The sequence below is a fragment of the Phascolarctos cinereus genome, unplaced genomic scaffold (assembly GCF_003287225.1).
Source record: "Phascolarctos cinereus isolate Bilbo 61053 unplaced genomic scaffold, phaCin_HiC Scaffold_4;HRSCAF=312, whole genome shotgun sequence".
Lineage (NCBI taxonomy): Eukaryota > Metazoa > Chordata > Mammalia > Diprotodontia > Phascolarctidae > Phascolarctos > Phascolarctos cinereus.
The window spans coordinates 75,075,316-75,089,269 of NW_027555847.1; the positions used below are offsets into that span (position 1 = coordinate 75,075,316).

Genomic DNA, 13,954 nt, shown 5'->3' on the forward strand with positions numbered 1-13,954 from the left:
AGGCTGTCTTGCCAAAGCATTGCCTATATTGGACTGTGCTCTACTTTCACCCTCATGTGAGATCTTTCCTGCTGACCTTCTAAGTTATCTTGGACTGGAAAATTGTTTCCCTCTGTCCTTTTGTGGATTCTGCCAATCCTGAATTCATTTTGAGTTGTCATTTTAAAGTTGTTCAGAGGGGAATTTGGGAGAGGTCAGGAGAGTCACTGCTTTTTCTCTGCCATCTGGATTATGTCCCCTCTCAACCCATATTTTCAAAAGAAATTCTCATTATCCTTTCTCACTTTTTCAATGATCTATAGCAATACATCACAACAGCACAATCCCAGAATAATTAAATATTCCAAATGACCCAAAAGATGAGGTAGATATGTGTGGCAGTGGGTACATAAGAAAGCTACAGGATATTTCTAGTGACGAATCATACTCAAAAAGTGGCACAAGGAATATCACTGAAGAACATATGATTAGAAAAAAGAGGTGGGCTGCTCATGTACGTAAGTAACAATAATTGGAAGATAACAGAAGGGTAGGCTAGTACTCTTCTGGTGCCCTTAAAATTTAAAAAAGACCTAGAAGGAAGCCTTTATAATATTAGTTAGATTCTATGTGGATTCTATTGGATAAAATGGATCAGACAATCACACAAGACTGATTCCTCCTCAAGTATCTTTCAGCATCCCTTCTCTTGCCCTCTTAGCTGAGGACCTTGTCTCATAAATTCATAGATAAAATGGAGGTCATTAGCCAAAAATTCTTTCTCCCCTCCTCTTTATATAACACCAATTAAGATATCTTCCTCCACTATCTCCTTTACCTTTTCCCAAATGAAGGAATATCTCTACTCCTTGTCAAGACAAATCCCTCATTGTGCACCCCTGACCCCATCCCTTCCCATTTTCTTCATACTCCCTCCCCATCAGCCCTACTCTCCAATCTTCAACTCCTCCTTATTTACCAGCTCTTTCCTTAAAGCCTGCAGATATGCCTATATCTTCACCATACTTTAAAAACCCTCACTTGATTATATCATTCTCACTCACTATTGTCTTACATCTTTTCTTCCTTTATTGGCTAAACTTCTTGAGAAAGTAACTTCCATTAGGTGCCTCTGCTTCCTCTCTGCTCACCTGTTCCTAAAGCCTCTGCAATCTGGCTTCTGACTTAAGCATTAACTGAAACTGCTCTTTCCAAAGTAACTTAAGATAGATTAATTGCCAAATTTAATGACATTTTCTCAGTCTTCATTCTTTTTGACCTCTCTTCAGCTTTTGATGTGGTTGACCTCACTCATCTTCTACATACTCTCTCCTCTTTTAAGTGTTTCATGACATTGCGCTCCTCTGGCTTTCTTAGTACCTGTGTGTCTTCCTTCTCTACCTTAAAACTTTGTTTCATCTTCATCAAGGTCTTACCCATGGATATCCCCTAAGATTTTAATACTCTCTTCTATGCTTCCTCTCTGTTTTACTAAGTGATCTCATCATCAATCATTGGTTCAATTATCATCTCTATGAAGCTCATTCCCAGAACTATGTATATAGTCCAAATATGGATCCAAATGCCTATCGAATGTATCTGGTGCAAATCTTGGCATCTCAAACTCAATATGTCCGGAACAAAACTCATTATCTTTCCCTTCAAATCTTTCCTCTTCCCCATTTTTCCTGATATTTTCAAGGGATCTGCCATCTTTCCAGTTACCCAAAAGTATAACCTTGGTATGTCATCCTTGACTTTTCACTCTCACTCGCCCTACATACCTGATCTGTTTTCAAGTCTTGTCATTCCTACCTCACATCTCCCTTCTATGTCCCTTTCTTTTTTACTCACACAGCCACTGTCCCACTGAAGGCCTTCATCACTTCAGGCCTGGACTATTGTAGTATTTTCCCAAGTAGTATCTCTATCTCAAGTCTATTCTTACTGCAATCCATCCTCCACTCAGCTGCCAAAGTGATTTTCCTAAAGCATAAACCTAACTATATCACACAACAGATTCTAGTGGTTCCATATTACTGCTGGCATTAAAGGCCTTTACAACTCGGCCCCATTCTAATCTTGTATTTTACTCCCTCCCCTCTCCAGGTGCTCTGTGATCCAGTAACACTGGCTTTCTTCTCTTTCTTGCACTTGACGTTCTAATCTTGAGTCTAGGCCCTTTCACTGGCTGTTCCCCCATGCCTGGAATGCTTTCTCTCCTTACCTCTACTTCTTGGATTACCTGGATTGCTTTTCAAGCAATCTCACTTTCTGTAGGAGGCCTTTCTCAGTTTCTTCACTGCTAGTGCATTTCCTTTTGATATTACCTCTAATTTCATATATATTTTGATTATACATATTTTCTCTTCCATTAGAATGCGAGCTGCTTGAGGGCAGGAACCATATTTTTGCCTTTCTTTGTATTCCTAGGAGTTACTCTAGTGCCTAGCTTATAGTAAGTGCTTAATAAAATGCCTGTTGATTGACTGATTGATTGAACAAATGAAAAGACCCTGGATAAGTTGCAATATACACTCAACATGGAAATACTCATACTGATGAGAGTCATAGAAGCATCAAAGTATTCATAGAAGTACCTCTTTCACAAGGCTGCTGTGAGGCTCAATTATAAAAATGTATATATGAAAAATGCTTTTCAAACCATAAAGCACTATATGAATGTTAGCTATCATTATTACTATTGATAGTATTAATTATGCTAAGTATTCCCTAAAGTTTTCCTGATAAATAAAAGGCAAATATCAAAACACCAAAATAAAAAAAAATACAAGTTTAAAATAGATCTCATTGTTATTAGTACTTTTTAAATATCACATTCCTTCCCAATTATATCCCACCCCTCTACTAGCCAGCAAACTATCCCAGGTGACAGAAATTAAAAAAGGAGAAAAAAGCAGTTCAGCAAAACTGAACAACATAGTCTCTGACAGTCAATGACATATTCCACATCTGTAGTTCCCTACTCTGAAATGAAGGGATGTGCAATAAATACAAGTCAGTCAGTCAACAAATGTTTATTAGGTGCTTATTTTGTGCCAGGCATCATGCTTAGCCCTGGCATGCCAAGAAATACAAAGAAAGACAAAAGTCCATGTGCTCAAGGAGTTCACAGTCTAATGGAGAAGAAAGCATGAAAACAACTATGTACAAATAAGATATACACCAGATACATTTGAACATAATAAACAGAGGGAAAAGCACTAGCAATAGAGAATGTTGGAAAAGGCTTGCTGTAGAAAATAAGATTTTAGCTGAGACTTGAAAGAAGTGAGGGAAAGGAGAAGATACAAATGGTGGGGCGTGGGGGTGGGGGAAGAATTTCAGACATGGGAGACAGTCAGTGAAAATACTTAAGAGTCAGGAGGAGATGGAGTGTCTTGTGTGAGGAACAGCAAGGAGGCCAGTGTCACTGCATCATACAGTACATGGGAAAAAAGGGGAGTTTTAGTTGCAAAATTAGAAAAGTAAGAAGGAGGAAGATTATGAAGGAGTTTGAATGCCAGCCTAAGGATTTTCTATTGGATCCTTGAGGTAATAGAGAACCACCGCAGTTTATTGAGTGAGGAGTGAGGGAGGTAGGGGGAATGTGACATAGTCAGACCTGCACTTAGGGACTTTGACCACTAAATAGAGGATGGTCTGGAGTGGGGAGAGTCTTATGGCAGGCAGACTAACCAAGAAGGTTATTGCAATAATCCAGGTGTGAGATTATGAAGGCCAGCACTGTGGAGTGGTGGCAGTTATATAGGGGGGATGTTACAAAGGTCGAGCTTACAAGTTTAAAATATCTCACAAAAGTATATAAAATGACTCTACCTAGATAGTTTAGATCTGGGTAGGACTCCTCCATCTTGACAATAAAAGACAATTATCTGAAAATGTTACATTAGATAGGAAATCATTTTCTATGGTAAAGATTGTTTAACAATACTGCTATCTAGGAAAAACAATAACTTCATCTTTTTCCCTAAAGCAACTTAAAATGCATGGCAATCACCTGTATCCAGGATGGTTTAAATATATTTATACCTGCACCTTTAACTTGACTCCTAATAACATCCTGGTGAGAGTTTCTGCATGGTGACCAGGTGTAAGTAATACATTCTGTTATATAAATATTATTATGTGAAGTAGGACAATTTGACATGTCTTATAACTAATCAAGAGGTTGGGAAGGACATATATTTTTGCAGTTGGCAACTCATTTCTTCTTTGCTTACAAGTATAATCTAGATGATCTCATATAATGAATGCCCTTTGATATTGATCACATAATAATTAGCATACATTTTATATAATAGGATATTAGTTATTTTATCACTGATTTTATAGCCTCAAATGCAATATTTTGTCTTAAGATGTGTATTTTACTGCTTAATTTTTGAATGTTATACATCTGTCTCACACTCACACACACCCAAATACCCATATATATATATATACATATATATCTATCTATATCTATATATACCCCTTTCACTAATTCTGGAGCTAAAAAAAATAAAACTATCTTTTTATTTACCTCCAAGTCTCGCTCTGATGGCAGCATCAGATACTTTCCTGGAATTCCACCTTGGGTCCTCATTTAGTTCTTCTAATAATATTGTTTGCTTCTTAACTTCTGTCTGCAATTCTTGGTCTGTTAAAGGGATTCGTTGTTGAGGTTTCACATCAGAGTAACTTACTAAGTTTGGGATAGTTTTGCCAACTCCAGGCAGCAAATCAGCATCACCTCCAGGACTCATAAACCCTGAACAAGGATCACCCAATGGCACATCATCTCGATGTGGAAATAAAGCATAATCTTTCCCAGGAGGTGGGGGATAAGGATGGTATAAATGATAGTCTGGCTGGACAGGAGAAGGATAAGGGTGAAATTTCAGGAAAGCAAGGCTGTCTTTGTCTTCAAAACTGCCATAGAAATGTCTGTCCTCGTTTCCTCTCACAAAGGGCATTTTCATTCTTTTTAGGAGATGACAGTAGTGAGGGTAGTCCATTTTCCTCAATGGCATTTTTACTGCATCGATGGGATGCTTAGGGATAATGATCTGTCCAAATCTATGATCTGATATCATTTTGGCTTTTTTGAAGTTTTAATGACCACAATTTAAAATAAAGACTTTATAAACTCTTTTCTGATAAATGGAAATTAGAGTTTGTCTAGTAGAAAAATTTGTTCATACTTCTAACCTGCAGGGTAGTTTAATTGCTTTAAAAAGGGAGAAAAAAAAATGATTTGCCCTCCTTTCTCTGTCCCCAAAAGACAGTCATGTAGCAGAAGAACTTGGCTGCAGAAAGAATGATGAGTTACTTTGTTGCTTGGCAACAGTAAAACATTGACATGTATTGAAATACGGAATTTTACACATCATAATATAATTCCAAGGGGGGAAAAAACAATTAGCCTTTGTTCATAATACTGCTGTGATAGCATCTTTACCAGAACCCGGGAAGATATTTTCCTTCTTAAAGAATTATTGAGTTTAATTATAACTAACTATAACTTATTAACTAATATTACATGAGAAATATAAATCAAAATGGGCAATCTAATTGTTAGATTAAATATAAATAAAAATATTCCAATCATCTACTTGGCACAGTAGGTAGAATTCTGGACTTGGAGTCAAGAAGATATGAATAACTTGCCTCAGACATACACTGTGTGAGTCTGGGCAAATCGTTTAACATCTATCTGCCTCAGTTTCCTCATCTATAAAATGTGGGTAATAATATCACCTTTCTTTCTAGGTTTTGGGGAGGATAAAATGAGATACTCTTTGTTAAAGTGTTTTGCAAATCTTAAAGTGATATATTAAATGCTACATATCCTGCTATTACTTTCTGTACCTGCATAAAATGAACTTTGAAAAATTATGTTTGATACACTCAGTAGAAAAAATGAGATGAGTTCTTAACTCATTTAAGATTTATTTTCCTACTTATCCTAAATGACACTTAATCCCCTAAGCGCTAATGAAAATATTCTTGCAGGACTTAGCTCCAAGGTTTTGTAACATTGAGCTAGAAAGGAGAATGAGTTAATGGTATTCAGGAAAAATAGAAGATTGGAAGATCATAGGAAGCTTAGATCTGCAATATTCCCCTCAAAAACAATACAGAAACATAAAAATATGAAATGGGTAGAAATGCACAAGAGGATATTTTGAAAGGATATTCAGATAAATGATCAAATGAAACTATCAATGCAATAATAAAATATTGATGGCAGAAATGCCAGATGAAAAAAAAATCAAACAATATCAGCAGAGGTATCTGAAATAAAACTTATTTCCTTAGAATACAGTTAATGGATACACTGAAGTGACTGGCCCTACTCTTCATTTGCACTGTGACCTCCAATGCCTTGACCCCTCCATTCTCTCCCAGGCTATTCTCCCATGCACTAACCATGTGATATGACATGATATGATATAATATGACACAATTTAATGTAACAATATATAATAAAAGCTATTATTAGTGTTTAGCACAGTGCCTGACACATAGTAGATGCTTAATAGATGTTAATTGATTATTACTTAGTGGTTCAGTGGCTCAGCAGGCTAGGCTTGCAACCAGGATTTGAGTTCAAATCTGACCTCAGATATTAGCTGTGGGACCCTGGGCAACTCACTTAACCTGTTTGCCTCAGTTTCTTCATCTATAAGATGAGCTGGAAAAGGAAATGGCAAACCACTTCAGCATCTCTAAGAAAACCCCAAAAGGAGGTTCCAAAGAATCACACACAATTGAAATGACTAAACAACAAACAATATTTATCATGCTTACTGTTGTATTGCCCCCCAGCAGAACTTCCACTGCTTGAGCCAGGGTACTATTTTTTTTTCCTTTTGTGGGTGTGGTTCCTTGAAAAAAGTTTTTGGGATGTAGGTTCAACTTGTGAGTTCACTGATTTAGGGAAATCCCTTAATGAAGAAATTCATTCTACCAGTGCAAGTCATCAACTTCTCTGCAATTTTTAGTCTTTGAGGGTTTCCTAGAACAATGATTCTCAAACTTTTTTTGTTTCTGGATCTTTTTACACTCTCAAAAATTATGGAGAACCTCTATTCCCAAGAACTTTTGTTTATGCAGCATCTCTCCTTTGATATTTATCTTATTAAAAATCAAAGCATTTTAGTATTATTTTTACCTTGGGAACACGTGCTTTGGATAGGACAGTGAAAGGATACGTTGAGGGAAGTTGTCCCCTCGAAACACCCCTTGCCCCATGGGAACTGATGAAATCTCCCGGAGAAACCCTTGCTTCAGAGATGACTGAGCAATCAAGGAACTCAAAGACACACAGCTTTCAGAATCACAGTTGGAAGAAACTTCAAGGGGCGCCTAGACTGGTGCCTAGTCTTAGATCTTCTCCCTTCCTGTCCCACACGAACTTTCCCAGCCAGGCTCTAAGAAGCCTTCACATCCAGTTCCCCAATTTGGAGAGAACCCGCCCCTCCCCTCTCCTCCCACCACTGGTCCCGCCCCTCCACTGGCTCCTCCCCTCCTATCACTGGTCCCACCACTGGCCCCCCCCCTCCACTGGCTCCTCCCCTCCTATCACTGGTCCCATCACTGGTCCCGCCCCTCCCCTCCTATCACTGGTCCCACCACTGGTCCCGCCCCCTCCCCTCCTATCACTGGTCCCGCCCCTCCACTGGCTCCTCCCCTCCTATCACTGGTTCCTTCACTGGTCCTCCTCCCTCTTTCGCCTGCGTTCTGTACATTCCAGTTGCGCAGTCGCAGTGGAGCAGCGTTCTTTTCGAGCTCCATGGTAACGACGTTCGGGGCCAAGTACCAGTAGGAGGCACCGTTGGGATGGAGGGCGGAGCCCGGGTCCTGTTGAGGAGGGCCCGGGGAAGGGGCCTTGCTCGTAGCTGCGGCACCCGGTGCTTTCCATCCCTTTCACTCCTCCTCTTGCTGTTAGTGCACTTCCAGACGTCCCTTCCAAGTAAGGCCCCCCTTTCACCGTCAGCTCGGCTCATTGAGAGACAAGCCCCAGGGAAGAGAGAGGCCTGCCAGGAGGAGAAGGGAGTTGGGAGGGGAGGGGAGGAGAGGGCAGACTAGGCAGGGATAAATCTAGCAAAGAAAGTGAGAGGAATTTGGGCGGGTCTGGGACTCAAAGGGAAACGCCCGGGGCCGCGGTGGATGGGACCTGCGGTTAATTTTCGGGTTTCTTTGAGATGTAGAGGGGTGCAGTGGAATGTGCACTGGGTCTGGAGTGTCAGAGCTTTGGGGTTTGAATCCTCTCCACTCCCTGTCTGACCGCTCGGGCCTCAGTTTCCTCATTTGTATTGATTGACCCAGATGGCCCCTCAGATTCCTTCCAGCCTGAAGTTGTGATCCGGTGTATAATAAATTAACAGATGTCTGCCCCTTGTAAACCTTAAAGCACTGTGTATATGTGAGTTAATTATTTTTATAAATTCTAGTAGTTTGCTTAACTTTAAAAAATCACTATTACCAGGGATGATGACCGTTTTTTAGAAGAGGAAAGTAAAGCTGATCTTTTTGTTTATTTTGAAAGTTACTTAAACTCTCAGTGATCCTCCTTTGTTGAGTGAGGAAGTTAGATTAGTTTGGCTGCTAAGGTCTCCTGTAGTTCTAAATTTATGCTTTTATGAGAATGCCATTTTCTTATGCACGCTAAAAGTATATGTTAAACATTATGGTACCTACTTCCTTTCTAGCATAATCCCTAGGCAACCCCCTGACCCATCTACACCTCAGTTTCATCATTTGTAAAATGAGGGGTTTTGGTACTCATCTAGCTCTAAATTTGTGATCCCATGATGTTTTATAAACTTCTCCAAAGCAGAGTTTTACATTTTAATCTGTTCTATGGGTGTAACAGTCCAGCTATCCTATTTTTGTGTTCTTTTGAATCACTTGATTATTCAGACACTAGTGCAGCTGTATTTCACTTTCAGTTTCAGCACCTAGGAGCTAAAGTACCACCTCTCCCATTGATTCTCACATCTGTATATCTAGCTGTTATCATTTTCCTGAGTGCTAATCGTGAATCACCAGCTGCCTCCTGTTTATCTCCTACTAGATATAGGATAGGTATCTCAAACTCAGTACTTAGAAAATGTAACTCATTATTTCTTCCATCCTCAAAACCTTCCAGTCTTCCAAACTTCCCTGTTTTTGGTGAAGGTGCTAGCATCCTCCCAGGCAACCAGATTTATAATCTTAGAGTCATTTTTGTGTCCTTCCCCTTATTTATCTCCTGTATCTCACCATTTGCCAACTCTTGTCAACATCTCTCTGCAACATCTCTCACATCTGTCCTGTCTCTTTGTATTTCCATGACCACTACCTCAGTGCAGGCAGGCTCTCCTCACGTGTCTCCTGCAATGCTATGGTATCCTCCCAATTGGTTTCTCTTCTTCTGGTGTCTCCTCTCCAAGCCATTTTCTATTTGGTTTCCAAATAATCTTCAAAAAGCGATCATTGGCATTAACCCATTAAGATGATGGGTTTCCATTGCTTATTGGATAAAATACAAATTCCTTACTTTGACTTTAAGGTTCTCCATGTTCTTGTTCTTGCTCATTCAAGTCATATTTTATACGTTGTCCTTCACAAACAACACATTTCAACCAAGCTCTACTACTAAATATTTTCCGATCTTGATAGCCCGTCTACTATTTTTGGGTATTTGCACAAGCATATTCAAACCATATACTCTTTCCACATCTGTATGTCCTGAAATCCTTGTTTTCAAAGCTCAACTTGGACAGCCCCTCCCCCAACCCCTGCCTTTCTAGTTGTAGTGGTAGCCCCTCCCACAATTTCCTTGTACACTTATGTGATTATATTTTGTGTACCCCAATAGAATATAAACTCCTTTTGGGCAGAGACTTTTGTTTTTACCATTGTACTCTTAGTGCCTAGATAGAACATAGTAAAATTGTAATAAATGTTGAATTTGCTTCTGAATATAAATTGGGGCCATGAAGGTAGAAGAGATTAAGACTCCAATTTTTTAGGTTTGACTTTCTTTTTTTTGGCTGTTGATACATTTACAATTCAGTTATTCAGTTAGATTTTTAAATTTTGCCCATACCTGCCTATATAGACATTTTGGTTTAATAAAGTATCAATTTATTTCAATATTATTTGTTTCCTTGCTGCCATAAAAAATTATTAATGATACTAGAGCTCCATCTGTAGGTTTAAGGTATACACAGCAGGAATTTTGTTGATTTTTAAAATTGTTTTGATGGTCTTGACTGTCATTCTAAACTGTTAAGCCTATGTTTTCATATTTGTTTGGAACTGTCCCTCTGGTTTCTTTCTAGGATGGAAAATAACTTAGATAATTTAGAAATAATTATTAAGTATTTCAATAAGTGATTGAAAGTTGATTAGCAAATCACAGAAAGAGGTCTACATTTAAATGAGTACTTTGCTCTTCAACTCAAAAGATATCTTTTGACTGAGAAGTTTCCAGCTATATTATTCTTTATTGTCTTGTTCTGTATTTGGGAAGATTTTTATGAAAAACACTATAAAAGCACATTACTGAAAATAATTGCAAGGAGTTTATTGAGAATGTAGAAACACTGGGGAGGATGAGAAAAGTAGTCATCTAGTGAAAATGTAGACTCAGGGTGGTTAAGAAGGAAAAATAAATAAACATAACGGGTGATCCCATCTCTGTCATGAATTAGAGGACAACAGAAATCCAGTGGTGGATCTTCCACTGTTAGTAGCAGAACCATCCATCTTTCTTGACTACATAGAGAAGCAGAGTAGTGTTATTTCTTTATCACTGCTGTCCATTCTTCACACTATTTTATGATCTTTGTATTTTCCTTAGCACTTAGTACAGTGCATTTGCATATCTATTAAACATTTATTGTACTCCTACTGTCTGTTGATGGTCCTAGGTGTTAAGTGAAATAAAGAATTAAAATATGGTCACAGTCCTCATGGCCTTTCAGATCTTGTAAGTAAATCCTTAGGAACAAACAGTTATTGAAGTGATTTTGCCAGTGGGCTCAATGCTGGGGAGTAGTTTTTATTAGATTTGTCCTCTGCCCTTATCCTCTCTGTAGAGTAGTTAGATAAATGAAGCTTATATATAAGATGCAAAAAGCAATAAATAGGCAACACAGACTTCAGTATAATACAAATGGCAGCTGACATTCATGTAGCCATTTAAAGTTTAAAATGTGTTTAACATATTATTATAGTTCATCTTGACAATAATAGTAATAGTTAGCATTTATATAGCACTTTTAGCTTTGAGAAGAGCTTTTACATGTTTTGTCTTACTTGATCCACACAAGAACCCTGTGAGGCAAGTGCTATTATAATTTTATGGATGAGGAAACTGAGGCAGAGAAGTTACACAAATTACCTGAGATCACAAAGATAGTAAGTGAGGGAAGATTTTAACTCAGGTCTTACAGACTCAAAATTTAGCAGAGTCAGTATTGCAGACATTCTTTTCCCCATTGAGGAAACTGAACCTAATAAAAAGCTGATAAAAATGGTAGCTGACATGTTGCACTTTAAGGTTTACAAATTGTTCTAAATACATTATCTCATTTAATCTTCACAGTTCTGTGAAGTAGTTGCTACAGATCTTATTTTCACCACTTAGGAAACTGAGGCTTAGAGTGGATAAGTAACTTTCCAAGATAGTGTCACATATATAGTGTCAAGGGAGTAGTACTTGAACCCAAGCTCTCACTATTCTAGGCCTAGTCCTCCATCTACTATATGACATGTATAAAAAGAGCCATTTGGACATAATTGAATCTATAGGGATGGTTGGCAAACCTGGGTTAATACAGGAGAATAACTAATGAACATAGGTTTTGGTTGGGCTGAGAAGATATTGTGGGATGTAATTTATTTTTGGAGGAAAACTAGTAGACTATTCTAGGCATGGGAGACAGCTTTGCAAAGAATTGGATTCTGGAGAAGGAATAATGTGTAAATTTGAGTATTCTGGTTAGAATGCTTGAGTGAAAATGATTATGAATCAGGAATTATGATTGCTGTTAGGCACAGTGGGGAAAGGGCTAAGGCTGGAATTTGTAATAGATGTTAGTAGTATGGACTTTAATACATGTTTATTGAATTCATTGTTGTTGCCGTTGTTATTTTGAAGTGAATTTTATTGCTGCCTTTTGTTTTTACATCACAGACATTTATGGATCTTCCCCCCCCCATCCCCACATCCATAATTGAACCCTCCCTTGTAACAAAGAAAAACAGTTAAGCAAAATCAACTTCTTTGCCAAGAGGAGGGAGGTATGTTTCATTATCCATTGAATTTGTATTTAAATTGATCTCTTGGGTTAAGTTAGGATGTTGCAGAAAAATTTTGAGAAGGGATGATTGAATCTTTATGCTGTAGGGATGTCATTTGATGTAGTCCTTTTGTATATCAAGATGACCTTGCCTTTTTAAGGTATATAATTTCAGTTATTATTCTAGTAGTGAGATAGATTTGTTCAACTCAATAAACATTTGATAAGCACCCACACTGTACAAAGTCCTGTGCCAAGTGATGGGGTTACAAAGACAAAAGAACCAATCCCCTCCCTTATGGAAACTTTCATTCTGTGTGTGTGAGGGGAGGGAAGAGATGCTGTCTCTGTTGGGAAGTGAAGGGGTGAAAGAAATGAGAAGACAGATTGCACTAGGAATGTGTGAGGAGGAAGGGAACACTACAGCTGAGAAGAATAATGATAGGAGGAAGGTAGTACTAGAACTGAGCCTTGTAGAAAGAAGATAAGGTATCTAAATAGGAGAGAGCCCCAGATATACAACTGGGCTTTTCAAATGCAGGGTGGTGAGAGCTGTCATGTTTCCAGTTTGATTGTAACATAGCATGAGAGTAGTGTGAAATAAGTAAGGCTGTAAAGGGAAATTGGACTCTAGTTGTGGAAGACCTTGAATGACAATATGAGGAATTTGTATTTTATACTAAAGGAGCTAGGGGATCATTAAAGGATTTTGAGCAAGAGAGTGACATAGTCAATACTTTGCCTTAGTAAGATGTTTTGGCTGTTATATGGAGATTAGATTGGGGAGGGGAGAGGCCTGAACCAAAGGATATCAAGTTAGGGAGATCATTATATCCAATATGTGTGATAAGGATCATAGATGTAGGGCTATAGGCTACCTCAGAAGGTATCTGGTCCAGCCTTCTCATTTTAAAGTTGAAACTGAGAAGGTTCTGACTGTTCAAAGTCTCACCTAAGTTAAACATAAGAGGGATTTGAATCTAGGCCCTCTGACTCCAGAGCAAATACTATTTGCACTATTCCTGAACTAGGATCATGGCAGTAGAAGTGAAGAGGACTGTTATGAGAAATGTTTTGGGGGTAGGATTGATATGTTTGCTACTGATTGGATGTTGAGTGTGAGGGAAGGATTATGAAACATGGAGACAGGGAAGATGATGAAGCTCTCACATTTTTTTTTTGTTTTTTGTTTTTGGAGAAGATGATGACTTTAAGTTTTGGACATGTGTTTATTTATTTTTTTGGCTAAGAACTAGAATAATTAGGGAGTAGTCAAGAAATGGCTTAGGTCTTAGGGCACAGAATCTGGTAATGGATAATCTATAATGGTTATTCTGTTCTCTTTCAAGCCTTTGTTTGGGAAAAAATAGGTGACTGTATTTACTGGTTTTCCTGGAAATGGATAGCTTAGAGAGGGCTGAAGAAAAAAAGAGAGAATGAAGAATAGTTCCAGGTATTGCCAAGCAATAAGAACTAGTAGGACCTAGGCACAAACTCATGAAGGAACAACATCTTCATTAAGCTACCTTTTGCTCAGAAAAGGGTAAAGCCATGTAGATTTTAACATAGGGATGATGTTAGTGAGTATATGATAAGGGTAAGTAACGAGTGATGGGTTTGGCATTAGAGGATCTTGGTGTGATTCCCATTTTTGCTACTTTTTATCTGTGTGA

The 13,954-nt window shown here is 38.3% G+C and overlaps 2 protein-coding genes across 5 annotated transcripts in view; one reads left to right on the top strand and one right to left on the bottom strand.

Annotated features, from left to right (window-relative positions):
• SPMIP7 (sperm microtubule inner protein 7) overlaps positions 1 to 5,259 on the bottom strand; it is a 77,212-nt gene extending 71,953 nt beyond the window's left edge. The window contains exon 1 of the mRNA XM_020981329.1: positions 4,526 to 5,259. Within this exon, the coding sequence (XP_020836988.1) occupies positions 4,526 to 5,078 (553 nt within the window). The 5' untranslated portion in view covers positions 5,079 to 5,259. The remainder of the gene's footprint in view (positions 1 to 4,525) is intronic.
• Positions 5,260 to 7,722: 2,463 nt separating this feature from the next.
• Positions 7,723 to 13,954, top strand: part of ZPBP (zona pellucida binding protein) — a 155,219-nt gene continuing 148,987 nt past the window's right edge. For 3 of the 4 annotated variants that reach the window (XM_020981333.2, XM_078152272.1, XM_078152271.1), the window contains exon 1: positions 7,723 to 7,960. In XM_020981333.2, coding sequence (XP_020836992.1) covers positions 7,828 to 7,960 — 133 coding nt within the window. In that variant the 5' untranslated portion in view covers positions 7,723 to 7,827. The remainder of the gene's footprint in view (positions 7,961 to 13,954) is intronic. The other variant, XM_020981331.2, reaches the window with a different exon arrangement.